The 25,526-nt window shown below is 37.8% G+C and overlaps 1 protein-coding gene across 2 annotated transcripts; it reads right to left on the reverse strand.

Moving 5' to 3' along the window:
• Positions 1-1,112: 1,112 nt before the first annotated feature.
• On the reverse strand, positions 1,113-25,096 carry clic5b (CLIC family member 5b). 2 transcript variants are annotated; one of them, XM_042503964.2, is made up of 6 exons: positions 24,385-25,096; positions 9,011-9,120; positions 8,802-8,927; positions 7,362-7,468; positions 5,656-5,837; positions 1,113-4,621 (listed from the first exon to the last, which is right to left on the reverse strand). In XM_042503964.2, the coding sequence occupies exons 1-6, from the start codon at positions 24,976-24,978 to the stop codon at positions 4,457-4,459; spliced, it is 1,284 nt and encodes a 427-aa protein (XP_042359898.1). In that variant the 5' UTR covers positions 24,979-25,096; the 3' UTR covers positions 1,113-4,456. The 2 variants fall into 2 exon arrangements, with proteins under 2 accessions (XP_042359898.1, XP_087946010.1); XM_088089884.1 differs by lacking the exon at positions 24,385-25,096 and adding an exon at positions 16,341-16,653.
• Positions 25,097-25,526: the final 430 nt, after the last annotated feature.

Genomic DNA, 25,526 nt, shown 5'->3' on the forward strand with positions numbered 1-25,526 from the left:
ACATGAATAATACGGGGTTTCTGCTAAAATAGCAGGACAGTATGAGGTAAAACCAAACTCCACCTCAGGCTGAAACATATGCGTCTGTCTCCTGGGTACAATATCTATGGTAAGCAGCAGCAAAGGAGCGCTGAGGTCTAAATGTGTGCAGTATTTCTTAAACTATGGGTCTGGCCCTTAATTGGATCACAGGACTGTTTCTGGTGGGTCCTCACACGTCAAACGCACCAGTTTGTTTTAATCAGCTCAGGTCTCAAAGCGACGCTCAATTTAGACAATTTATGCCTGAGCTGCAAAGGTTTAGTAAACCTGGCTATAAAAGTGTGTGTGTGTGTGTGTGTGTGTGTGTGAGTGAGTGTGAGTCCCTGTCAGCCTATATGGACTCCCTGTACTATGGTGGCCGAGCCAAGGCCAGCGACTGGTGGATCCACTGGGAGTGTAATAACAGATTAATGTGGCGTGCCAGGCCCCATGACCAGACGTGTTTGACGTTAATGCTCCACTGTATATTATCCAGCTTGCAGAAATGTTGGATGTGAGCGATGGGATCCAAGGACAGGGATGTTTAGGTACTAATTACCAAACAGCAAGGCACAAGTCTCGCTCCATATTTCCTTACTCCTGTGGAAACACTAGGCAGGCTCCATTTATTTTCTTTGACTGTTGTTTCTGGCAACGCCGCGTCTCAGTAAACACCACTCGCCCACCATTGTAAATCCGACAGGCGCAGATCTTTCAAGTTAGACTCCTTTGAGGAAAAATGGAGACAGATCGGATGGCGGCGCTCGGGTTTTCCGTCTTAATGAGAGAGTGGAGAAGAGGGATGGCGTTTGATCCCTGGCATGGAAGCCTCTATTTAAGCCTGTCAACGGTCATCACTCTCTCTCCCTCTCTCCTTCTTTCTCCCTCTCTCCGTTATGGATGGAGAAACAGACCTGCACCACTGGATTTGATCAACTCAGTCAGGCACACTTAACCCTTTTCAGGACCGTGATCTTTGCTTTCACCTTCGCTATCGCGGAGACGAAGCGCCTCGCCGCGTGACAACCTCCAAAGTGTCCGTGTTGATTGATCACCTCGCTGGAAAAGAAAAGAAAAGGCAGAAGCAGATCTGTGAAAATATTATTTTATTTGCAGAGCTTCGCAATGAGCAAGGCTCTCAGTCATCATGCTCCAATTTCATATCATATGTTTGTCCAAACCACACAAGAGCCTTATGGTTCTTCAAGGAAGTCTCGCTATAGTTGCAGCCTGACACCAAGCCAAAGACGATAAGCCCCGAGACAAATTTCCATCCTCCTCTGCGTGGACAATGAAACTTTTGAACTTTAGCCTCTGGATGCTGATAGGCTCCTCAGAGCGGAGGAAATGTGTGTGTGATGACGGGGGCCGGAGGGCTCCTGACCATCGTGGACCCGGCCTGGAAGACGCTTTTCATCGCAGTGCTAATGGCTAATCAGGCCTGATTGGGGGGCAGCTAAATAAATACTTTCTCCATTCATAATATCATGTGTAACTTAAGACAAAATCAATACCTGGACTGAACACTAATAGCTGGAGGCAGAACAAATGTCTCAGCTCCGGCTGTGATGCATTTCATTTTTCAGAATGAGTCCATCAGCGACGTTGGCATGGATTTTTGATACTTCCAAATAAAGGCACATAGATGAGGATTTATTGTACTTTAAATGCTCCAGTGTGTAGGATTTATGGGGATATACTGGCAGAAATGGAATATAACATTATTAGTACGTTTTCTGAAAATAAGAATCAATGTATTTTCGTTACCTCAGAATGAGCTGTTTATATTTACATAGGGAGCAGGTCCTCGTCTACGAAATTTTTCTACAGTTGCCTATATGGACAAACCAAACACTGGCTTTAGGTAGGGACATTCACAGCTGTTTTTTTTTTTTTTTTTTGCATCAGACACCATAGTTAGCACGTCCCATTGGAAAAACACTTTATTCAGTGTTTATTAAATGTTTCTAGCACTTTAAATCACCTGGTCCGTTTGTTTTTGAGAGGTAGAGTCCTCTGTGGATAATTCGGCTCCTGGTAAAAACCTCCTGAATGTCTGGATCTAAAGTTATCAGACAAAAAAGTGAGCACACATTAGCAGGTGCTGGGCTAGCGGCCCATCTCTGACATGCCAAACAGCATCAAAGAAACTTGGTTTGTTTGTTTTGAAGAGGAGGAGACCTCTATGGATAATTCTGGTCCCGTTAAAAAGTATTAATATTATAACCCATTGCATTCTGGGCCACCGTAGAAACACGGCGATGCAAGATAAAGATCTCCGTAGATGAAGACCCGCTCACTATGTAGACATAATCAGCTTTTTCTGAGGTAATGAAATATAACAGTTCCTATTTTCGGGTGATTATATTCCATTTCCTACAAAATATCCCCCTAAATCCTACACACTGAATCTTTAAAAAAACAAAACAATTTAAAACAGATTCATGCAAAGAAATCAGAAACAAGCTTTGTTCTATCAGTGCCCTCATCAGCTACATTTCGTTCCATCGAACTGACATCATATAAAGTCATTATTAAAATCAGTCTTTCTTCAAATCAATCTTTCAGAAGCAGGAGTGAATCAGGATAAGCTCAAGGAAACAAAACAACTACAACACAGACAGTAATAAGAGTCAAAATGAATCTGCAGATTGGAACGGTCATATTCAGCGAGCATCAATCATGGATGAATCAAGGTGTCTCCGCGGGAGCCAAAACTTGATAATAAACACTGGAGTCAGACTAGACTTCTGTGGGTTTGGGAATAAATAAAGTGAACGACCCTGACATCAGCAGCTAGTAAAATGTTTGGCCGTGCGGACCGGCGGATTATGTATGAAAGAGAGCTTTGTGTTATGAGAAATAAATACAGACGGGACACAATCATGTTTGAGTAAAAGTGTTCGGTCAGAAGTTTCACAGCAGCAAAAATAAATGTGGTTTGTGAAGTGAAGGGACAGTTCACCCTTAAATTAAAAATACATATTTTTCCTCTTAGCTGTAGTGCTATTTAAGAATTTAGATAGTTTTGGTGTGAGATGCCAAGTGTTGGGGATATTGGCTGTTGAGACGTCTGCATTCTCTCCAATATAATAAATCTAAATGGCACTCGGATTGTGGTGCTCAAAGCGGCAAAAAAATCAATTTAAATAACTCATCAGCAATATCTCTTTCCAGAAATCATGACCCGGTTACTCACGATAATCCACAGACCTCGTTGTGAGTAGTTTCATGTAGGAACTATTTTCTCTCTACTAAACTATACATGAAACGTTACACTTTTGTTGCAGTTTGGCCTTTTGTTCACACGACAACAGTGTTTGGGGGTTCTCATCTAAATGTGGTCTAAGACCTGCTCATGAACCAGAAACGCAATGTGCAGTACCACACTTGTCACCCACACATGACAAATTGATTCTGCAACCCGACACAAAAACCGCAAACCCCGTAATAACCAGGGCTTGTTCATATAATTTGGTTATGCAGCACATTTAAAGTGATCATTTTGGAACATTTCGTACATGTGGAACTAAGATATTGTATTTAAGATGAAATGAACTGTCATGATGTGCTGCTGTGAGAATATACAAAAAAATATTCATTAAAATGGCATTTTCTGAGTAAACGTGCCTTTTAGTGGCACACCTGAGTGAAGCGGCTCTTATATTCCAAATTATGCAAAAGCAAGAACCGACACAAAGTCAGCAAACACAGGATTAAATCATTCATCGTTAAAAATTATTATTTTAATATATTTGCCATTCAACACCCACCAACTGACCCACGTTGTTTTCTTCACCCATCGACATACGACCCAATGCAGGACTCAGGCTTGTGACAGCGTGATATGTAAACGATGGCGGGCTCAGTGCTGCTCGCTGAGCTGGCAGTAGATGCACGCTTCCCTCTACGCAGTGATACAGTATGTGGATGTAGTTAGGTAGAGAGAAAATAGTTCCTACATGAAACTGCTCACAACAAGGTCTGTGGATTATCTTGAGTAACCGGGGAATGATTTCTGGAAAGAGACGTTGAGTTTTTAGATTTTTTTTTGTGTCATCTAGTTCCATTAAATTGGAGAGACGGACGGTATCTCTATAGCTGATATCTCCAACACTCGGCAACTCACACCAAAACAATCTAGACTGATAAAGAGCACAACAGGTGAGAAGTAAAATATGTGTTTTTGATTTTGGGGTGGATTGTTCCTTTAAGTTAGTTAAGTCTTTTGCCATATCTGTAACTGCAACATGTACAGCTGTAAAGCAGCCAGAGCTCCCAATAACATCTGCAACATCTGACCTGTTTACTTTGACTTACAGTCAAAAACACCACTGAAGAAGACTAACGGACAGTCACATTTGTTGAAAGGAGATCTTTTTCTTGTGTGTTGTGTTTCTAGTTTATTTTGTCTGAGCTCGGGTTGGTTGGCGAGTTACTTGGCCAGTCTCCTCGCCACGTCTTTGTAGGCCATCTCGATCTCTGAGTCGGCAGCGCAGGTGTTGGTGAATTCGTCACGCGTGTAGGCGTTCTTCAGGTACCGCCACACCCCCGACATGTCCGAGGGGATGTCGTAGTTGCGGTACTTTTTAGCAACAACCTGAGAGAGAAGATGTGACTTTATGAACTGAAGACAAACTTGACAGATATTTAAAATCTGACACTAAGCAGTCGTATAACTTTACCATTTCTTTATGTGCAGTAGTATTTAGAGGTGATTTGCTTCACTTCACATTTTTATGCCCTGCTCTCTCTCAGCCTGCCTCATGTACTGCTCTCTCAAAAGAGGTGAGAAGGGTTTAGGTTTTGGTTCATCGCTGGGGCAGACAGGTATGAAACAGGACTGCAGAGTTCCTCTGCCAGAACATTTTGAGCATCAAACACTTATTTTCATGCATTCTGGTGAATATTTATGTACCAGTTTGTGCATTTTCTGCATCAGTTTGTGGTATAAATGTCTTTAATTTTGTCAAAAAAGTCCTCTGCAACTGAGAAACTTGTATCCCCCCTGAAATCTCCCATGTGGAAATGTGAAAGGAGAAAGATGCAGTGAGTTGTCAGTTTAGCAGTTATCTGGTTATTGACCTGCAGGTGGCGCTAAAGTGAAGGTCAAGGGTTCACATCAGTCAGTCTGTACCAAATTTCATGGCATTTCATTCAATAGTCGTGGAGATATTTCAATATTTCAGTCATTTTTTTCTGTAATGCCAGTGCAATGCATTACCTTGAGAAAATAAAATAATAAGAAAAAATAAAATAAAATCTGTTCTGTTTTTTTCTGAAATAGTGAAATCACTTTCTCAAAATTCTGAAAAAAACTTGATTTATTTTGATACTTCTTTTTATACTTTTATATTTTTTTATACTTTTTTTTTTTTAGAAAAATGAGCAGAATTTTCTACTTCATTAAAACTGCTTTCTGAATTCTTTGACAATAATTTCATATATATATATATTTATATATATATATATATATATATTTATATATATATATATATATATATATATAGTTAATTGTGATACCATGTCCTGTTTACTTTTTTTTTTATAATTGAGTAAGTATACATCCAAGTATACATTCACAATCCACATAAAAGAACTTATTAACATGAGTGAATGTTTCTCCCTCTTTACCTTGACTATGTGCAGTTTGGGCAGCAGGTTGCAGTCTGCGAGGGTGAGCTCGTTTCCGTCGAGGAAGCACCGGGTGGAGCCCTTCTCCTCCTCCATGCTGTCTGCGTCGATCTCGTCCGGCAGGACGCTGTTCAGGTAATCATCCAGCTTCTTCAGGGCCTTCGTCAAACCTTTCTCTAGAACTAAACACAAAAACACAAACAAGCATGGGTACAATTACTCTTGTCAAAAGTTTTTAGTTTTAACAGTTTCAAAAGTCATAAAAATAAAATAATACAACACAAAGACCTACAATAAAGACAAATGTATTTAAAAAATGTAAAACAAGAGCAGACAACAACAAAAAACTAAGAAAATAAGTGAATCAATTACATTTAATGAGATTTTTAAAAAGGGTGAATAATAGCAGCCACAAAATGTGGTTTGTATTTAATTATTCTGTTATATTTGTTATTCCCATACATATTACTCTTAAATAAAAATGGGCATGAGGTTTTCATACCACGCTAAAGAATCAGTTAAACTTTGTTTAAACATTTTTTGTATTTTTGTGGTCAGTGCAGCATACAAAGCGTTTCTAAGAATGCACCTCTGCCCACATTATGTTTATAATTGGATTCTAATTCCCGGTAAATTTATTTGGATTTATGTATACATCTATACTCAGTACTTTCTTACTCTCGCTTTGGACTGACAGCAAAGAAGTTACAATTTTAGAGCACAGCCACATGAGATGGCTATATGCACCACAACTATTATTAGATTTTAAACATAATGGAAAGCACAAAGGGTTATATTTACATCAAATAGTTGGGTTACATGCATGGATTATGAGAGAATTGTATGTAAATATGTAAAAGGCTCCACCCTCCTCTCCTACACAGCAGCAAGCCACACAGACTTTGTGTGATTTTGATTTTTTTTTGTTGTTGTATTGCGTGTCATTGTTGTTTTGCATCTTTTTGTGTGTTTTTGGGAATATGTATGTATCTTGTCTTTGTATGTATATTGTATAATTTATGTGCATAATCCTCCCATTGTTTTAAACCTAATTTTTAGGTAAAACTCCAAAACTAAAGCTAACAAGAAAATGACTAAAGTTCTAAAATAAAATTTAAAAAGTAATTAGAAATCTAGTTATCCAGACATTTTTCATTATTTTCTTGGATCATTTTCTTTTAGGTACATTTCTTGCAACCTTTTACTAATTTCCTGCTATTTTTGGGATATTTTTCCTACAAAGGTGGTCATTGCCTTTCTCCCCATGTTTTTGAAAGAAATCTAACAAATTTACTCAAGTTTCAAGGGGTTAAATAGCTTGTGAAAGGTGGCTGAATGCAGCACAAGAAAACTGATGTCAGTCTAGCTATCAAAAGGTTGGAAATCAGGTATGTAAGCACTTAAGGATGATGAATCAATACTGTTTTTGCTCTTATTTTATATTAGGCTGATTTTGCTCAATCAGGATGCTGATATTTCTAAAATACAGTATTGTTGGAAAGTCAAAGTGTGTCGTAAAAAGCTCACTAGGTGGCGGCAAAGCAAAATATATGCAGTCAAAGCAAGTCTCAAACAGTGGACTCTGCCTCGCCCTAGTGGAGAGACAGAATAGTGCCTGTCATGTTTTCTTCTGCTCTGTGTGTGTGTGTGTGTGTGTGTGTGTGTGTGTGTGTGTGTGTGTAAATGGCATAAAACGAGCAGCCCACCGGCGTTGGCCTCTGGTTTGGTGTTCTTGATGTAGGCTGAGAACTTGGCGAAGATGTCGTTTCCAGCTGTGTTCGACTCTCTCTGCTTGGCGGCCAGTTTGGGATACCTGAGCAGACGTTAGAAGGGGGAGGGGGGGACAGAGGCAGGAGACGCAGTCAGAGACGCAAAGCATCTGGATAGCATTAACACCTGGACTGGAGCTCGGCTCAGGCTGAATGCATGTTACACCGAGTTGGCCGCCCGCCCCTTAAGCTCTCTCACACTAAGGTCCATTTATAATGCAAAAAACTTTACAGGCAATAAAAGAAAGATTTAGTTGATCTGACAGTTTTCTCTAAAACTGCACACACACCGCCTCTTGATTTTTTCATTTTCTAAGTAAATGGCAAAAACAAAAAAAACATTAAAAAAACAATAAACCTGTCGTCTTTTTTAAAAAAATTACACAAAAGCTGCTGCTAAAGAAAGCATGTATAGTTACTGTTTATGGGCCTGAGACACATATATACTCATTCTTAAAAGATTTATAACAGCTATAAACAACAAACAGTTGTATCAGTTAACCCTTAGTGGGCCACTTCAGTTCTACACACACTCGTGTCGCTCTGTGCACAAAATGCGCTTTAAAAATGTTATACAATAATGTGATTTTCTATTTTCATTTAGTTAATTTTTTAACCAACATCAGTCCTAATCATGAATATTAAATATTTATTAATTTTCATAATTTTAACCCGTTAAATGCCATGTTTTTGTTATGATGCTACTATGTTTTTAGATAAAAAAACATTAAAAAATGAATTCTTTTTAACAACATGCTACGTAGATTTTTTTTTTTTGTCGATGATTTGGCAGCGACACTGACTGACAGTGCACCAAGTGGAAATAGCATATATTTTTCCATATGCCAAATAAGGTACCAATGACATTATTAGGTGAAAAATGCTAAAAATTCCAAACTCCAAGGCAAAAGCCCAGAATGACACCAAGAAATAAAACAGTGTATGTTTTTATGTTTGATGGCTGTGGGATAAAAAATGGCAGTTTGAATGGGTTTCAATGGTGCATTTTTTGCACTTAACATTATGAATGTAATAATTTTGTATCCACAGTGTATTTTAGACGTTTTGTAGGAGCTGAGCTGAAAATGTCAAGATTAAACAAAAACACATAATCTTGCCAAAATATATAATATATGCATGAACACATCCAAAATGATCAAAATATGAAGACTGAAAAGCGTGTGAAAAAAGCCAAACAGTCCCTAAGGGTCAACATCAGTCTTCATCAACTACAGCACATATTGGCTTTTATTGCACTAAAATGTTTCCTGCCCTTTCAACAGTGTCGCTGAAGTCAAATAAATCCAGCCAAAAGCAGCGTGTGTGCAGTCAGCGATACTGTAAACTACGTGTTGTAAAACCTTCCAGTTGCATTACTTTGGTGGACACAGCGTTTCCTCCAGAAACTCCTCGATCTTGTTGATATCCGTCTTGACTTCTCCGTTGAAGGTCAAAAATGGAGGGTGTGTCCCCGGAGCTAGATTGTGCAGATCTGCCGGCTTTCTGCAGAGGACACAGAGACAGAAGTTTGTCAGGACGACGTGTTTCAATGTGTATTCGTGCGCTGGAAGGCATGCATTTTTTACCTTTTGAGGTCGACGGTGGTGACGTTGAAGACGACTCCTTTGAGCCAGAGAATCATGAAGAGGCGCTGAGAGAAGGGACAGTTGCCAATGCTTTCTCCATCGTTGCCCGCCTGCACGCAAACAAGACGACAGGAAACAAGTCAGAGTGATGAAATATGACACACAGTGGAAATATAGTGTACACTAGAAAACATGCACATAGAGTGGATGTGCAGCAGCAGCTATAGCGTGGAAAAGTACCAGAGTTAAAGGAATACTTTGTGTAACTTTGAATTTGAGAAGAAAAGTTCATTTTTCTTGCAAAGAAAAAACAAAGAAAATTCTTGATGAATTGATATTTTGTGGGTCCATGTTTAACAACAGCAAAACTAGATCTAAACATCAGTTTACAAACTCCCACACAACTTGAGCAGTATAATCCAAGTCTTATTTATCCCGACATGCGCTCAGTACCTCACAAACACACTGATGTTTGACAGGGAACTGAACTAAAAGTGAAACTAATCTATTTTCTCTTTAAAGCCAGACTCCATTAACAAAAAACATCATTTTACCTCACTGAACCTCAGGAGCTGCTGGTTTTAAAACTGCCTCCATCAGTTAGTTAGTTTGTGTTATTGTGTGACTTTGGTGAATCTGAACTAACCCTTTAAAACCCCAAATCAGACAATAACATGAACAAAATAATTTATTGAGGCAGTGTTAGACCAGCAGCTCCTGTGTTCAGCGAGGTAAAATTATGTTTTTTGTTAATGGAGTTTGGCTTTAAAAGAGAAAGCACAGATTAGTTTCACTCGTGTATTTCGAGAACACTGAGCATGTGACTGGACAAGTAAGACTTGGTTTATGCTGCATGAGTTGTGTTTAAATATAGTTTTGAGGTTAAACAGGGACATAGAGTTTTTTCAGTTTTTGGATATTTTGTTCACCAAAAGTATGCAAAAAAACCTTATTTTTCTCCTGAATTTAACTTTACACAGAGTGAATTACAGTCATTTGGGGGCTGAAGTTTTTCTTTACGTCAACACATTTCTGACATCAATACAGCTGCATTTATTTGGTGCTCTTACTTTTGAGTTTGAGTTTGGGCTGTTGGTTGGACAAAACTAGACATCTGATGGCATTACTCGGGCTCACTGTTCACTTTTTTCGGAAGGTTTATTGACGCAAAAATTAACCGAGAAAATAATTGTCAAAATGATTGTAATGAAATTATTCACCCGCTACTCGTTGAAGATATACGACGCTGGCTTTTCGCTAAAAAAACACGTATAGACTCAAACAGAAGTAATATCTCTAAATCATCACTTTTGACACATTCCCGGCGTGTGGTGGTGTGTTTTTCTGCAGAGTCTCTGCCTTCAGCCTGTATTTTCTTATTTTCTACTTATGTTCTCTTTGTTTGGGACATTAATGGTCACGGTCCCCCACAGCGCTCAGGTGAGGTCTTCAAAAGACACAGCACCCAAAAAACACAAATATAGTGAGGCGAACACTAAACAAGAGTAAATTTTGGGTCTGCTTTTGCTCTCACTTCACGGGCGAGTGTGTTTGCAGCAGTAATGGACAATCCTGCACAGTCCGGCTTTAAACCAGCTTTCTGCTGTTGGGAAAATCTTTGTCTCTCTCTAAAAACAACCTTGCTGCTAATAATTAAATACATATTGGACTTAGCTGACTGTTATCTTTGACTTTTATTTGACCAGGAAGGTTGTTCAGAGACGCGTCATGGGTTGTGTAAATGTAAACACACCACAAACACACATTAAATCTCTGATATAAATGAATGATAAGAAACGAGTCAAACCAAAAGTAAACTCTGGTTCTGCCAACATATTCTAATCAGGAAACGTTATTCTGCGTGCACTAAATGCTTCATACAGATGCGAGCAGATAACAAAAGCAGCATATTCATGTCAGGTTAAAGCATCATGTTTTGCAGGGGTGTTTCTAGGATTTTAGGATATTGGGGGCTTATCCCAGACCTCTTAGGGGAGTCCAGGGAGATCCTTCTGTTAGCTGTTTTGATACTTTTTTGCACTTTGGCACTTTATTTAATCTTAAAAACTATTGTTGTTTGTACTTTGTAGATTATTTATGAATTGTAATGAGAAATAATTAGGGCTGTCAGTAGTAATTAATGTGTTAATTTTTTCTTAATCGCATTAATTGCTGGCTGACATTTCTGTCTTTAAGAGGCTGTACCGGGCTGAGTTTTGAAGCTCGGGTGATGATGATATTGTATTCATATGAAACTAGAGGAGTTTCAATAAGGGGTAGGATTAACGCTTCAGTTAGGCTAAAATTTGGCCATTTCACAGGGGTCTCTTGAGCAGAAAGTGTGATTAATTGTAATTTTAAAAAATTAATCATTTGACAGCCTTAGAATATATATAAATGTTAGAAATTAGTATTGAGTTCAGAATACTTTACAAATTCTACCCCTAAAAATCTGACTAAAGTTGAAAAATAGTTAAATATATGTTTTTATGACAACATTAGTTTGATGTAACTAAGTACATTTATTCAAGTACAAATATTAATGGTATGACAAATTATTGGATCCAAGACCTTTATGATTTTAAACCTTATTCTTACTTTTGATACATATATAAAGCTTAGATTTTAATTCCAAGGCTGTTTATAAAACATTGTGGCTGAAGTCTCAGACGCTTAGGCCTAATAATTAATTTGCATTTAAACAAATGTTTTTTTATTGAGCTCATCAGTGAATCCAGAATTACAAATCCTATAAAATAAGCTGAAAGGGTATTTTTCCTTTTGTGTCACGTCTGTGTAATTCGTATTTTTGCATAAAGTCATTATAATATTAATTAATTTTAAAGATTAATTTTCATAAATTGTTAAATCATTTTAAAAAATAGGGGTTGCAAGTTTTCCTCCTAAACAGTGACACTGCTGATAGAATCACTTCCTCTGCGTCGTCGTACGCTCGTGTACACGTGGTGATATCGTGTGTCGGCATATATATATAAATACACAGCGGAGCATCAGCAGTGACACCTGACCCACTGGCCCAGTTGAATTATACATAGTGGTTCCATCAGCTGGTTCACTGGCCGACGGAGCAAAGAGTTCGAGTCAGACCTGCAGAGAGCTCCACGACTCTCAGCAAAATAAGGGCACTGACCTCGAGGTCAACAGAGATCTGACTGTGAAGATACTTTTTTTCATTTATGCCATTGACCTTTAGGGAGTGTTAGGGGCCGCGTTTTACCCGCTTTTCATTCTTTTTGCTTTTATATATTTTGGCTGTGTTCATGCATATGGCATACACTAAGCCAAGATTGTGCAATTTTGTTTAGTCTTTTCCAGCTCAGCTCGTACAATAAGTCTGTGTAAACAAAATATTACATTCATACTGTTGAGTGCAAAAAATGCACCATTGAGACCCATTCAAACAGCATTTTTTGATCCCACAGCCAACAAAGCTTAAAAACATGCATTGCATTATTTGGGTGTCATTCTGGGCTTTTGCCTTGAAATTTGTAATTTTTACTGTCTTCCACCTGATGATGTCATTTTGTCCATATTTGGCATATGGAGAAAATCAAAGTTGCTGCAAATTAATGACTTACCCCAGGCTGTGTTAATCCAAAAAATAGAAAAATAGAAAAATACTTTGAAATAAATAAATATTCCAAAAAAATTATTTATTTTTTTTTATCTAAAAACAATTGTGGCATCATGACAAAAACCTCATATTTCATGGATTAAAATTCCGAAATATTTATTAATATTCGATATTTATGCTTAGGACTGATGTTCACCAAAGAAAAAAAAAAACATCAATGGGAGTAGAAATAATTTTAATGTTTAATATTTTTTAAAGCCTGATTTTGAAAAGCGCATTTTGTGCGCAGAGCGATATGAGTGTGTGTAATATTAAAGCTGAGGTTGATCATTTAGAATTTAACTGTTTATGAAGAAGCAAGTAGATGAATTTTACTTGAGAAAGCTGATATTTAAGAAGAAAGTGACTGCAGCAGTCACCTCTCCACACTGAAGTGGAAAACATTTTGTCATTCAGCTCCCAGCAAACACCAGAAAACAGAGCTGTCAGTCTAAAAGTAGCTGAGCCGACTGTATGGACGCCAGCCATTGATGCCCGCCGCTGTCATGCAGCCTGAGCGCATGTGATGCTTCTGTCTGAGTATTGTTATGGCTGGGCTCAGCGGCACGGTCGTAACACAATACTCAGCCGCTGATAATAGCCAATCAACATCTAGAACACGGAGGACAAAAGCTGTCACACACAACTGGGCCCGCGGGCAGAAGGAGCGCGAGCGCGTGGAGCCGCTGAGAGATGTGATGATGGGGGGGGGGTCCTCTGGAGGCGACGCTACTTCATATGATCCATCACATACTTACACATGTATACTACTCTGTAAAAATAATTTATATGTTGTTTAACCTTTTAACACCTGGATCAACATCAGTTTCTTGCTGCATTCAGACATTTTTAACAATCATTTCAACCACAGAAACCCAAGAACATTTGTTTGATTTCTTTCAAAAAGAGGTGAAAAATAGAATTAACAACTTGGCAAGAAATGTCTAGCAAACTGCGAAAAATCAGTAAAAGGTGACAAAAAATACCCTAAAATGACGTGGAATAGATTATTAGATGTCAATTTAAAAAGAGAGGGAGGAAAAGTCCAGAAAATATAGTTCTATTGATTTTATTTATTTTTTTTAATGTATTATTAAAATTAAGTTACATAAAAGGGAAAAAAAAATGTTTTTTTTCAAGTACTTGTTTTGTTTGTCTTTCTTTTTTTTTGGCATATTTTACAATAATTTTCTTGTAACTTTTTACTTACTTCTTGCTCATTTTTGGGCATTTTATTTTAAAGTTTGAACTTTCTGTAGCACTTTTTACTGGTCCTTTTTGTTGTTTTTTTTAGCTTTCCTTTTTTGTATTTTCTTTTGTTTTCCAAATACTTTTCAGTTATTTTTTTTTTTACTTTTTACTAATTTCTTGATAATTTTTGGGTCATTTCTTTAATTGTTAATTGCCCTCTTCCCATGTTTTTGAGAAAAGAAAAAAAAGCCAAATTGCTCAGTTTTTGAAAGATTAAGGGTTTATGTTTAGATGAACGCTGGGAAGTGAAACTTTAAAAAAAAAAACCAATTCGTTATTGTACTTTCAGAAGGTTGAAGGGAGAAATTAAAAAAAGAATATCCTGATGTTAAGATATCCTGACTTTTATTCTCAACTATTTGTCAAGCCCCAAAAAATACTGTATCCCACAGTCCAACCAACCAATTCGATGTTTTTCAGTGTATGGCCTCCTGGTTATCATTGACCTGTTTGGCTTTCTGTTACACATTCAGAGCCTCCCGGTCCGAGCTGAGAAAACCTTGACCTCCAGAGCCACAGAAACCATTATATAACCATTTTCTACAGGCTGTGTAGTATTTTTCAATTGATCTTTGTGTCTTCAGATAAGATAAGAAATGTTAAGTCATTATATTACTGAGCAAGACAACGACACATGGAAATTACGAAGGCAGCCTACTGTCTGATATTAAAAATGAAAATAAAAAACATACACAAATATAAAGGAAACTGGCCTTTACAGAATATGCAGTTAGATGAGATGCCACTCACTGAGGATTTTGTCAGTGCTGATTATTCATTACTGGAGTTTAGACTACAGATCCTCTCTCTTCTTAATTTGAGTTCAGATGAATAAAAAACAGCGATTCAGCTGTACAGTCCATAAAATGCTAAAATTACTCAAATATCTTGTTTCATGATGAATTGATTGTACAGTTAGAGTCTAGATTTGTGAAGCGTTGAGGTCATTAGATGATGTGTAGCCATGTAGGACAGCTGTCTGTTCATCGAGGTCACATCTCTGTGATCGCATATAAGGGCCATTGAAGGTTTTTTTTCTGATTAATTTGTGACTTTAATCTTGCAGAATTTTTGGGGGGTTTTCCTGCAAATTTATAAATGTATAATCTCTGAGAATATCTAGTTTTTTTTCTTCTAATTTTGCGATTTTTTTAAAGTAAATTTACCAATTTAATCTTAGAGAATATTCAAGTTTTTTTCTCATAAATTTGAGTTTGTTCTTGCGAATTTTCCACTTTGATCTCGGAGAAAATTCAAGTTTTTTTCTTATACATTTTTAGTTGTTTTTTACTTGTAAATGTGTGACTTATCATAAATTTAGCTTAGTTTCTGAGTTTATCCAAATTTTAGTTTTGTAAACTTGTGTTTTCGGAAATGTATTACTTTAACCTTTGAGAATAGTTAATTTTTATTTTTAATCATAAATTTGTGAGTTAATAAATTTAAAACTTCAATCTCAGAGATTTATTCAAGATTTTTCTCTTAAAATTGTGAATTTGTTCTAGTAAAAAAATTTTTTGTTTATTTTCTCTGGATATCACACCCTTCCCAACCCTTTTTTTATTAATTTATTTTTTTTAACCGTCGTATTTGCTGTTGTACAGCTCAGATGCAGCATGAAGTAAAAAAACTAAAATGTCTGCAGATACTATAAAAGTCAATCCGTACGATGTGCATCCATCAGACTGGCTCTGCATCTAACACATCTCACTGAGTTTGTTTTTAATGAAGAACAGCATTTATTGAACTAAATGTACCAAAATACAAAACATAGTTTATTGAGCTACAGCAGTTTTCTCCCTAGAAATAAGAGTTTAAAGCACTGAAACAGCAGAGGAACATTGTGATACGAGCAGAGTGTCAGTGAACTGACTGGTTTCCAGGGAGCTAGTTTGGCTGAAATCGGCCTCCACACCGGCTAATTGGGTCAGTGCATCCAGGCAGCACATCAACCGCAAACCTTTCCACCTGCCTTCCCCTCACCTGCCTCAGGTAGACTCATCTGCCTCTAACATTCCCCACAGGGCCTCGAACGCATCTCATGCGGAGAACAAAACAACACGACTGCATCTACTGACGGAGGCACTTTTATCACTCTGTTTTAATGTGGAGCCTCTGTTGATCAGTGAACACCTGCAGAAATGTCAGTGAATATAAAAGAGCAGATTTTAATGGATTGTGAGTAAAAAGAACGAGCCCTCCGTGCACCGTTAATGCATGTATCCGAGCTTCCCACCATCAGCGAGCAGCTTCGGTATCACTGTCACAACAATCCCGGGTCAACACAGAGAGCAGCGTGCCACTGTAACTCTACCTCGACTATTGAGTTACACGAGCTTTCCACAACACACAGCGGAGCCACACTGGAAATCCTGCCCATAAACTGCCTCTATATTCCATTAAACTTCATAAAATACTGCAATAATAGCTCTGTCTCTGTCTTACCTTGACAAAAAGCTCGATATCAGGGTCTCTGTCTTGACTGTTAGTGGACATGATGCCTGCTTCTGGCTGTCACCTTGATTTTTTTTTTTTAAACTACAATCCTTATCCTTTGAGGTCTACATCCTCCTGAAGAAAAGATGAAAAACCCAAATATCTTCTTTAAGAGTATCCTCACTCTGCCTGAGAAGCAGTTTTTGGTTTCTCTTTTAAGTCCCTGATTCAAGATTTCCTCCACCTTTTTGGTCCTGCAGAAAGCTGTCGTCTCGTGTTTGTGTCCAGGTGGCAGGTAGAGCCCCTCGCTCTGATTTAGACACAGATGGAGAGCAGAGCAAGCTCTCACTGACACAAAGAGGAAAACAGGTGTCAGTCTATACCAGGGGGTGGAGCTCCATCCCTCTCTCCCCACCGCTGCAACCAAACTGCCCTCTAAAACCACACACCACCACCATCACCTGACTCCTCTCCTAAACTGTCCCCCTCGCTTTCTTATTTGTCTTCGGACGAGTTCTTTTCGAGGTCACATGAGCCTGACTTTCTCCAGCCATGTTATAACATTTTTAAAAATGCTCTCGAGGATTCCCAAATATTAATTGCACAAAAGGCTGATATTTGTGTCACTTTTTTGTCAGTATTTTGAGCGGCAGAATTCATATTTCACCCTTTGAGATATGAGCAAATTGACTGGATTTCTCCAAATCACGGGAAGAAGGTGACAAGCAACATAATTAGAAATGGCATGAGATATTAGTAAAATTTACAAGAAAATTACCTCAAAATAAGAGATAAAATCAAATAAAAGGAAAAAGTAAATTTAAAAAGATAAAAGTTTCCTTAATAAAGTGCTAAAAATAATGTGATGGACAAGTTTCTTAAAAGCATGGAAAGAAAATGACGAGTACCGTAAGAGGCAACAGCCTGACAAATTAGCAAAGAAATTGTAAAGGTTACAGGAACATTACCTGAAAATAAGAAAAAAAAATAGATATATTTTAAATACTTTTTTCCTGTATACAGCATATATAATATACGTATATATACCCTCCCAGACATTTTCCCCTTGTTTTTTAATAGTATATAATTATTCCACCCAACTCATTTTCAGACACTTTTCTTGTCTTTTTTTTTTTTTTTTGCAGTTCAGGGCATTTCTCGCTAAGTTGCTCATTGTGTTTTTAAAAGAAATCAAACCAGTTTTTTGAGGTTTCAGGGGATTAAAAGTGATGAAAGGTGTCTGAATGCAGCACAGGAAAAGTGCTGTTGATCCAGGTGTTCGGGGGTTAATGCCCATGCGTGTTTGACTGCGGCAGAATGAGGCAGGTTATATTTGATCACCAGCTGGAGACCTGGAGAGGATTCCTCTGTGAATTATTGATGCTTGGCTTTGGTTTTTAAGGCAGGAATTGGCGTTGGCTTACAGAAACATGGCCTATGTAGGGCGACAAAAATAAAAGCAGGTCTGACACCAAAAATCTTCACCAGCAGCACACACGCCAGAAAGTGGCGCTCGCAGATTTACGCGAGAGTTAAACATCTCATCCTGTGTGAATTTGAAAGTCAGATGAGAACAGAAAAAGAGAGATGATTTTTAAACAGTTTCTATTTATAGAGCAGCCCCCTCTCCTGGCTGACACACAAACATGCAGCACAAACCAATTACTGAGCCACTTACGGAAGTTCATCATCAGTGTTTATGAGGCAAAAGGCTGTTGAACGTATTATTTTAGGTTTTATTTGTACAGGCTTTAATCACAGTTTCAGAATCAATAGACCTCGCTGGATGAAAATAATACATGATGATGAGCTGAGCTGAAAGTATTTTCAGATGTGGAGCTCATTCAGTCGTCTTTCAGTTACAAAATATACCTTTATATACCTGAGACACTGATTTTATGTTTATTAACCCTTTGAAACAAGGGCAGATATCCTTTAAAAACATGGGAAGAAGTCAACTGACAACTTAAGAAGAAATTATCCAGAAATTATCAAGAAACTAGTGAAAAAGTACCAGTGAAATTGGGGATAAATGGTTTAAGAATAATAATGATAATTAAATTTGAAAAAGCGAATGAATGGCTTGAAAAAGTGCGAAAAATGTAAATGTAATTAACTTAAATTATATGATTATAATTAAATAATTATTTTCTAGTATTTTTTTCTCACTGTCTCTCTCTCTTGGATGATAATTATATTAAATATCTATCGGGGAAAATCTAGTGAGCGGACTTTGTTTTTCTTTTCTTCTCAGAGACCTGAAAATGGCCACACACTGCCAGTCTCCGTCCAACCTGACAGAGCTCGACAGGATCTCAAAATCCAGGTATGCAAAACTTTGCAAAATATTGAGTCAATTCTGCTTTGTCTTTATGGGGCTCTGATATGGACGGAAAAAAATATTTTAAACAAATTAAGCATGAGACTGAAACATAATAAAAAGAGAAGCGGTCTGAATACTTTCTGAATGCACTGTAGCATAAAGACTGGAAACGGGCAGTTAGCATGGCTCCGTCTAAACGCCAAGAAATAGTCTGATGCAGGACAGCTGGTAAAACAGCAACTTCTTGTCTCCGTAATTCTGAAATCTACATACACTATTAGAGGCTAGAAGATGTAAGAAAATAAAGGATTCAATCATCATTTGGTATTTTAAAAACAGAATGCTTTCTTTGTACTGATTACAATCTTATTGCCCATAAATTAAATAATTCCTGTTGAATTCCTACATATATGTAAATGTTAAAGGAGTGGCTCAGCACTGTCAGTTATTTTCAGGGATGCACGATAATATCAGCACATCATAGGTATCAGCCTTTATTAGCTTTAAAATGAATCGAATCGACCAATATGCTGATTTCTGCTGATGTCATACACACACACACACACACACATCATTTTCTATTGCCAAAGTGAACTGTACATAATATCCAACCTACACTGAAGTATTTTTCTTATTTTGCACAATGAATGAATATTACACACATTGAAAATCATTGTATTTTATGTCTCCATCTGCTGGTGAGTCATGACCAAAAGAGTTTTCATAATGTGATGTTAACTCCACAACAACAGAAATTATATGATTAGTAAAATTAGGTGGAAAAAAGTGGATGTATCTATTAGAAAAGGTTATCGACCAATGAGTTGTTATATATTGACATCCAATATGTTATTTAAAAAATATATTTTTTCTTCTTTCTAATAATTCACCCAAGCGTCTATAAAGTATCCCAATTTCTCCCTGGTCAAGTCTGAGGAGAGACCGAGACCTTCAAAAAATGATCTTGAATTCGAACACTGAAGTTTTTGGTGAGGATTTCTAAATCCTCAATGATCATAAAACCATTAAGGCTTTAGAAGAAATGACCCTGGGAGTTTTTGTGTCCTCTTGAGACAAAAAGAAGCTCAAATCACTGACTTGTTGGGCTAATGATTCACCCAAACATCAAACAGTAACAGACACTTTGTATCTTTCCGGAGCAGAGGTGGAGAGGAGTGTTTGAACTCTCCTCTTGTGTCGACACACACGTAGCAAATGTGACAGCCCAGTAATCAATAAAAGCTTTGTCTTATTGGTGAATCATTTAATTAGTGACAACAAACCCTGGAGCTGTGAAACGGCCATCCAGACTTTTACAGTGAAGCATCCCGTACAGTTAGTGTCATAAACAGCTTGTTATCAAAGAGTATAAGTATATAAAAGTTTAAAAAATGCTTATTAGTGATAGTAGTGATAGCCTACTCTGCTTTATCACAGACAGCAGGGAGGAGCCACGCAGGCTTTCAGCTCGGACGATCTCCAGACTCCCCTCCCTGTTTTTATAGTGCAGCTCGGTTTGGTTTATGGCGATTTGTTGAAGATTAATCTGCTGGGAAATCACCGGGATAGGACAGAGGGGCGGGGTGGTATTCGGAGAAGGGGTCAGGCATGTTGTCAACTCCAGGGCGAACTATGATCCGTGTCTATCATAATTATGAGATAATGACATCAAGATAGTGCATCTGTATAAATCCCACCAGTGTTTCCAATGGTGAAGAAAGTGGGTGAAAATCAGCTGAAAGGACAAATTTTAAAGCAGAGTGAGATTTTTTATGACTGACCAAAAAAAAGACAAAACCTCCTCCTTTTTTAATGATCATTTTCTCCTGGAAATAGTCAGAACAATTGATATTCGTTATGTTGTTCTTATGTTATTGGCAAAGCTAAAGGCTAACGCTGTTTTTGGAGGCCATGTCACCATTATAATATCTTTGGATTACTTAGAGGAATTATTATCCAGGTCAGACTGTAGCACTTTGTTTGTTTGCAACTCATCTGTACTGACATGCGGACATGTCCTACAGTCCGCTCCAACGCGCGGATATGTCCAACTCCAGCGCAGACATGTCCGACAGCCAGCTCCGGCACGCCCAACTGCTCCGACTAGAGCAGTTGTACAAACAGTCTCGCTCTGTCATTGCGTGTGACCAATATGCAAAGAGGTAGCTATTAGTAGCGCTCATACCACTGATTCATCACTTAGCCTACCTCTAGGCCAGACATCACCAACTGGATCCGGACCAAACTTCGTCCTATCCGGACCCGTGGCCAAGTTGTAATAAAACGTAAGACTAAGAACAATATTTTTAAAGGAGTAGTGCTGGGCAATTAATCGAAAAATAATTGAAACCGCCATTCAGAACCTTTAACCGACATAATCTTGCCCATGTTGGGTATTTCGGTTATTTAAAAATTCTGTTAATCCTTTCCCCACCGGGGCTGCCAACTCCCACGCATCTGCAGTGCGTCTCAGGCTTTTGGGCTCTGTCTCACGCTGTTATGACACCGAGGAAAATCTAACGCCAAAACACAGGGAGGGCAGAAGTGTTGAACAATCATGTAAAAAAGTGAACGACTTTGACTCTAGAACAGCTGAGTGTTTGATAGCCACAGCATTTCATTATCGCAGATCAAACAGCTGATTGTCCGGCAGCAGCACAGTGAGACAGACAAACAGAGCGCAGCTTCTCCTCAAAGGACCAAAGTGTCTGAAACAGCCACATTTGCAGAGGTGGAAAGTGACTTATTTAGACTTCTACAGACTACTTTGTGTAAGTTTCAGGTTTTATCAGACTTTGGATGAATTATTTTGGAACACCAGTTTTCCTGGCTTTCAAAGGGTTAAGTCAGGCTAACCTTCTACTTAAATTGCTGAAACTTAAAAAGGAACCAATTGATTTCACTTGTCATTTTTAAGTAGCAACAATGTCACAGATTTAATTACATACAATTAAATTTGAAATGAATTTAACGTTGGGTATTAAGGAACTAAAAAATGCAGAGGGGAATTAAAAAAGCCAAGTTAAATTGATTTGTTCTTTCTAAGTTCTTAAACTTAAATAAAGAACAGTTGTGTTTCGTCTGTAGAATTAAGGAAACCATGAGGGAACACATAGATAGTAAAGGTAACTTAAGTTATATTTACTGATGTTTCTCATCGCAGTCAGATTCCTAGAGTCTTTTAAAATAAGATCAACGTTTCAGTTCTTACAGTGTGATACAACACTAAGACAATTGTAAGATTTAGCACAAATTATTGCTGTTGTTCCTCATCCTGGAGCCTTTGTTGAACCCAAACAGAGCTCCTTGAATCTGTGTTGCCCAATCAGCAAAGTGACCCCTGCGTGTGCTGATAGTCCCCCTCACAGAGCAGCAGCTCTATCAGAGAGGCAGGAAAACACACGGTGGGATTTGCTCAGTTCACCTCTGGTTTCTATGACTGTACTATAAACCAGTTAATGATTACATCAGGCGGCCCGCAGATTAAAGTCACTAACTGAGCTTCTGATCCAAATACATCACTGACATTTCGGACTGAAATCAAAACTTTGGCAGATATGTTTCTGTGTTATACTAAATCTAATGTTTTAGAACAGTCTCTTATTAATAGCGTAAGTTTTTTTGACTTTCTGTTTGGTTAGGTGAAGAGAAAACGATGTACAAAAAAAATATTTTTGTGAAGAGAACGTAAAGCGTGCTAATGGTGATATTGTTTGTTGGTTTTGCTTTTAACGTTTTTGATTGGACAGTGCTGTTAATTATACATAAGGATCATGAACACTGGTTTAGTTGTGTTGTGTGGTTAGACGCTGGTGTACAAAGTTGGTTTATGAGATTGATTGAGTATTGATAAATTAGATATGAACATGGGCAGGACTTGAAAAGCAGTTTACTTCTTCCTACTCTACTCCTTTTTGGACATGAATATTATATTAATATAATTATGAATTCATGCTGCTTATTCTGTTGTATATGTTTACTGTTATTTATTGGTGACGTTACTTTTTATGTATTTATTATTATTATTAAATAATATTACAGATTTCTTTTTAATCAAAGTATTTTTAAAATCTAAAAGTATATTCAATTAAATTATGTATGGAAACGTATGATTTTTTTGATAATCAGAAAGATAAAAAAGGAATACAACAAATAAAGAAGAAAACCCTTAACAGAACAATCCTGATTATTTTACCATTATTGAAATTCTGCAGTGTTGGTTCTCCATGTGTACCAGTGCTTATGTACTGGAGTATTTACATTTTTGCTGCAGAGTATTGTACTATTTATTACTTTAAATTTATCTGACAACTTTAGTCGTTAGTTACTTTGTAGATTTAACTTAATACCAAATATAATCAACAACTAAATGGATCGTTATCATCATAGGTGAAGATAAGAGCAGACTTTATTGATCCCCAGGGCGTGAATTCACACGTGTGTAATTCTGGACTGTTGTGGCTGATATCGACTCTCTGCGTCATCTTTAATATTTTTTTAAGTGATAAAAATACCAAACTCATTTTATGGCACCTGGCAGCCTAAAAACACGCTGGTTTCACTTCAGATAAATGTCCCATTTTAACTGCCTTTTTGCCCCATTTGACCTGAATGCATGAAATACTTTGAGTATTTACATACTTACTTTTTTTTTTACATACTTTTAATAGAGTAATTCTGCTGTGTGGTACTGTTGCTGTTGCTGTTAGTAAAATAACTGAGTGCCACCACTGCAGGTGCTTAACGCCAACACCAACGAAACAGGAGCTGTGCAAGACGATCCCAAAAATGTAAAGTACCCTTCAACACAGTGAAAGAAACACAAAACAAGACGGCGCCAACACTGCTAGTAAAAGTGAAAAAAAAAAATTAATTCAGCTGTTTTTTCTGGTACTGAATCAAACTGATGCTTGGCCTGGGTGAACCCTGCAGACTGGTTGATTCTCTATATGCAGCGGTGGGAGAGATATCCAGTTATTTTACTTAAGGTGAAGTACTAATACCACACTGTGAAAATAGTCTGTTAAAAGTAAAAATCCTGCACTGAAAATGTTACTTAAGTAAAAGTAAGTAAGGTCCATCGCATAAGTAAGAATAATTAGGAAAAAGTATATAGAGTATGAAAAGTAAAAGTACCCAATGCAGAAAAATAATAATAAAAAAACGAACAAACGAGAAAAATCGACTTTAAAACCTCAAAGTTATTAAAAAGAAATTAGAAAAAAACCCTAAAATGGAAAAGAAATGTATTTATTTTTTTAATTATTAGAAAAATAATTTTAAAAAAACATCCTAAATTGATAATTTAAACCCCCCATGAAAACTGTTTTAAGAAGCACCCAAAAACACATTTATAAAAATAGAAGAACAAATACTGAAAAACTTAAAAATCTAGAAAAACAACCCTAAATCCAAAAACGGAAATGGCTTAGTTTAGTTTTGATAAACTAGTGTTTATCGAAATAGTTGCAAATTTCTTTTCTGAAAATCAGATCATTGATTTCAGCTGTACTTGTATAAACTGGTTATTTAATTTATAACAAGACATCATGTTTTATAAACTCTTGTTAGGTTTTTATGCAGAAATCTTGATTTGAGAAGTAACTTTACATTACTTCAAATGTTGTGGAGTAAAAGTGCAAAGTGGCATGAAAAGAAAATACTGCAAATACCTCAATTTTTTACTAAAGCACAGTACTTGAGTACATGTACTTTGTATATGTTTCTTACCTTGACGAACAGAGAGATGTCGGGCTGGTTGGGGTCAGCCGGTGCAGCGCTGCTCTCATCCAGAGTGACACTCTCCAGAGTTTTCAGGCTGTAGTCGACAGGCTCCTCCGGCGTGCTGTCAGTATCAGGGACCGTGTACGACATCCCATCTTCCCCGATATACTCTTCCTGTGCCCTCGGCTGGACCGGCGGGTCGTCGCACGGGTCTTTGGGGGAGGCGGAGGATGCTGAGGAGGCCGAGGAGCGCCTGGATGAGTCGTGTGCGTCTCCGTTCACGTCCTCCACCTTCACCTCCACCACTGGCTCCACACTCACCTCTGCTCTTTCCTCTGCTTTAACCTCTTCCTCTGCTTTATCCTCTGCTTTCTCCTCTTCATCATCGCTGGATGAAGAGGACGAGCTGCTCTGCTTGTCTCTGGTGTCCATGTAGTCCCGCTCTCCCTCTGCAGAGACGTGGACCTGCACCTCGCTGTACAGCTGCTCCTTCGCCTCACCCGAGTCCTCACATTTGGGCTCTCGGTCGGAGCTGCCAGCTCCATCGCGGCGCTCCTCGTTCACGCTCCCGTCATCTACCGTGTCATAGATGTGGTCCATGTTGTCTGTGGGGTTGTTTTTTCGCAGAGCTGGAGGTTAAACGTGGAGGAGGAGGAGTGCTGACACAGTGGTGGCTCACAGTCCGCCTGCCTCTGACTGACTGAGCGCTCGGGCAAATTCCAGCGATAACTCATAGGAGACCTTTGATCCCGCAAAGTTAACAAGTGATTTATGCAAAAGCTGAGGCCTGTGCCTTCAAGGACGCACTGGCAGGGAGGAAACAGTTAAAGGGCTTTAGGGCTGGTTGGCACACAGCTACTTTCTAGTGCTCTGAAGGTCACAGAAACGAAAATTTAACATAAAATGTGTACATTCTTGACCTGCAGTCATTTAAATTGTCTGAAAATTGTGATTTTTTTTTGTCTCCATTATCTGATAAATCTCTTCTTTTTTTTCTATTAATACTTCCACCTCTAATGTACTCCTTATCTATCTATTGTCATGGGTTATGTCATCTTATAATTCATTCCACTTTGCCTTCTTTTAATTTTTAAATCAATAGTACAAACTCAGTTATCTTTTCTGAGATATTGATAGGAGGGTAGTAT

Source organism: Plectropomus leopardus, chromosome 16 (genome assembly GCF_026936395.1).
Source record: "Plectropomus leopardus strain MGB_pleo_1.0 chromosome 16, ASM2693639v1, whole genome shotgun sequence".
In the NCBI taxonomy this organism is placed as follows: domain Eukaryota; kingdom Metazoa; phylum Chordata; class Actinopteri; order Perciformes; family Serranidae; genus Plectropomus; species Plectropomus leopardus.

What these genes read in the sequence shown, in the direction of transcription:
- clic5b (XM_042503964.2), bottom strand. Translation starts at nt 24,978, where the DNA reads ATGGACCACATCTATGACACGGTAGATGACGGGAGCGTGAACGAGGAG. An exon ending in ACATCTCTCTGTTCGTCAAG is followed by an intron (nt 9,121 to 24,384) that starts GTAAGAAACATA and finishes GTTTGCGTGCAG; the next exon opens with GCGGGCAACGATGGAGAAAG. An exon ending in GAAACGCTGTGTCCACCAAA is followed by an intron (nt 7,469 to 8,801) that starts GTAATGCAACTG and finishes ACGTCTGCTCAG; the next exon opens with GTATCCCAAACTGGCCGCCA.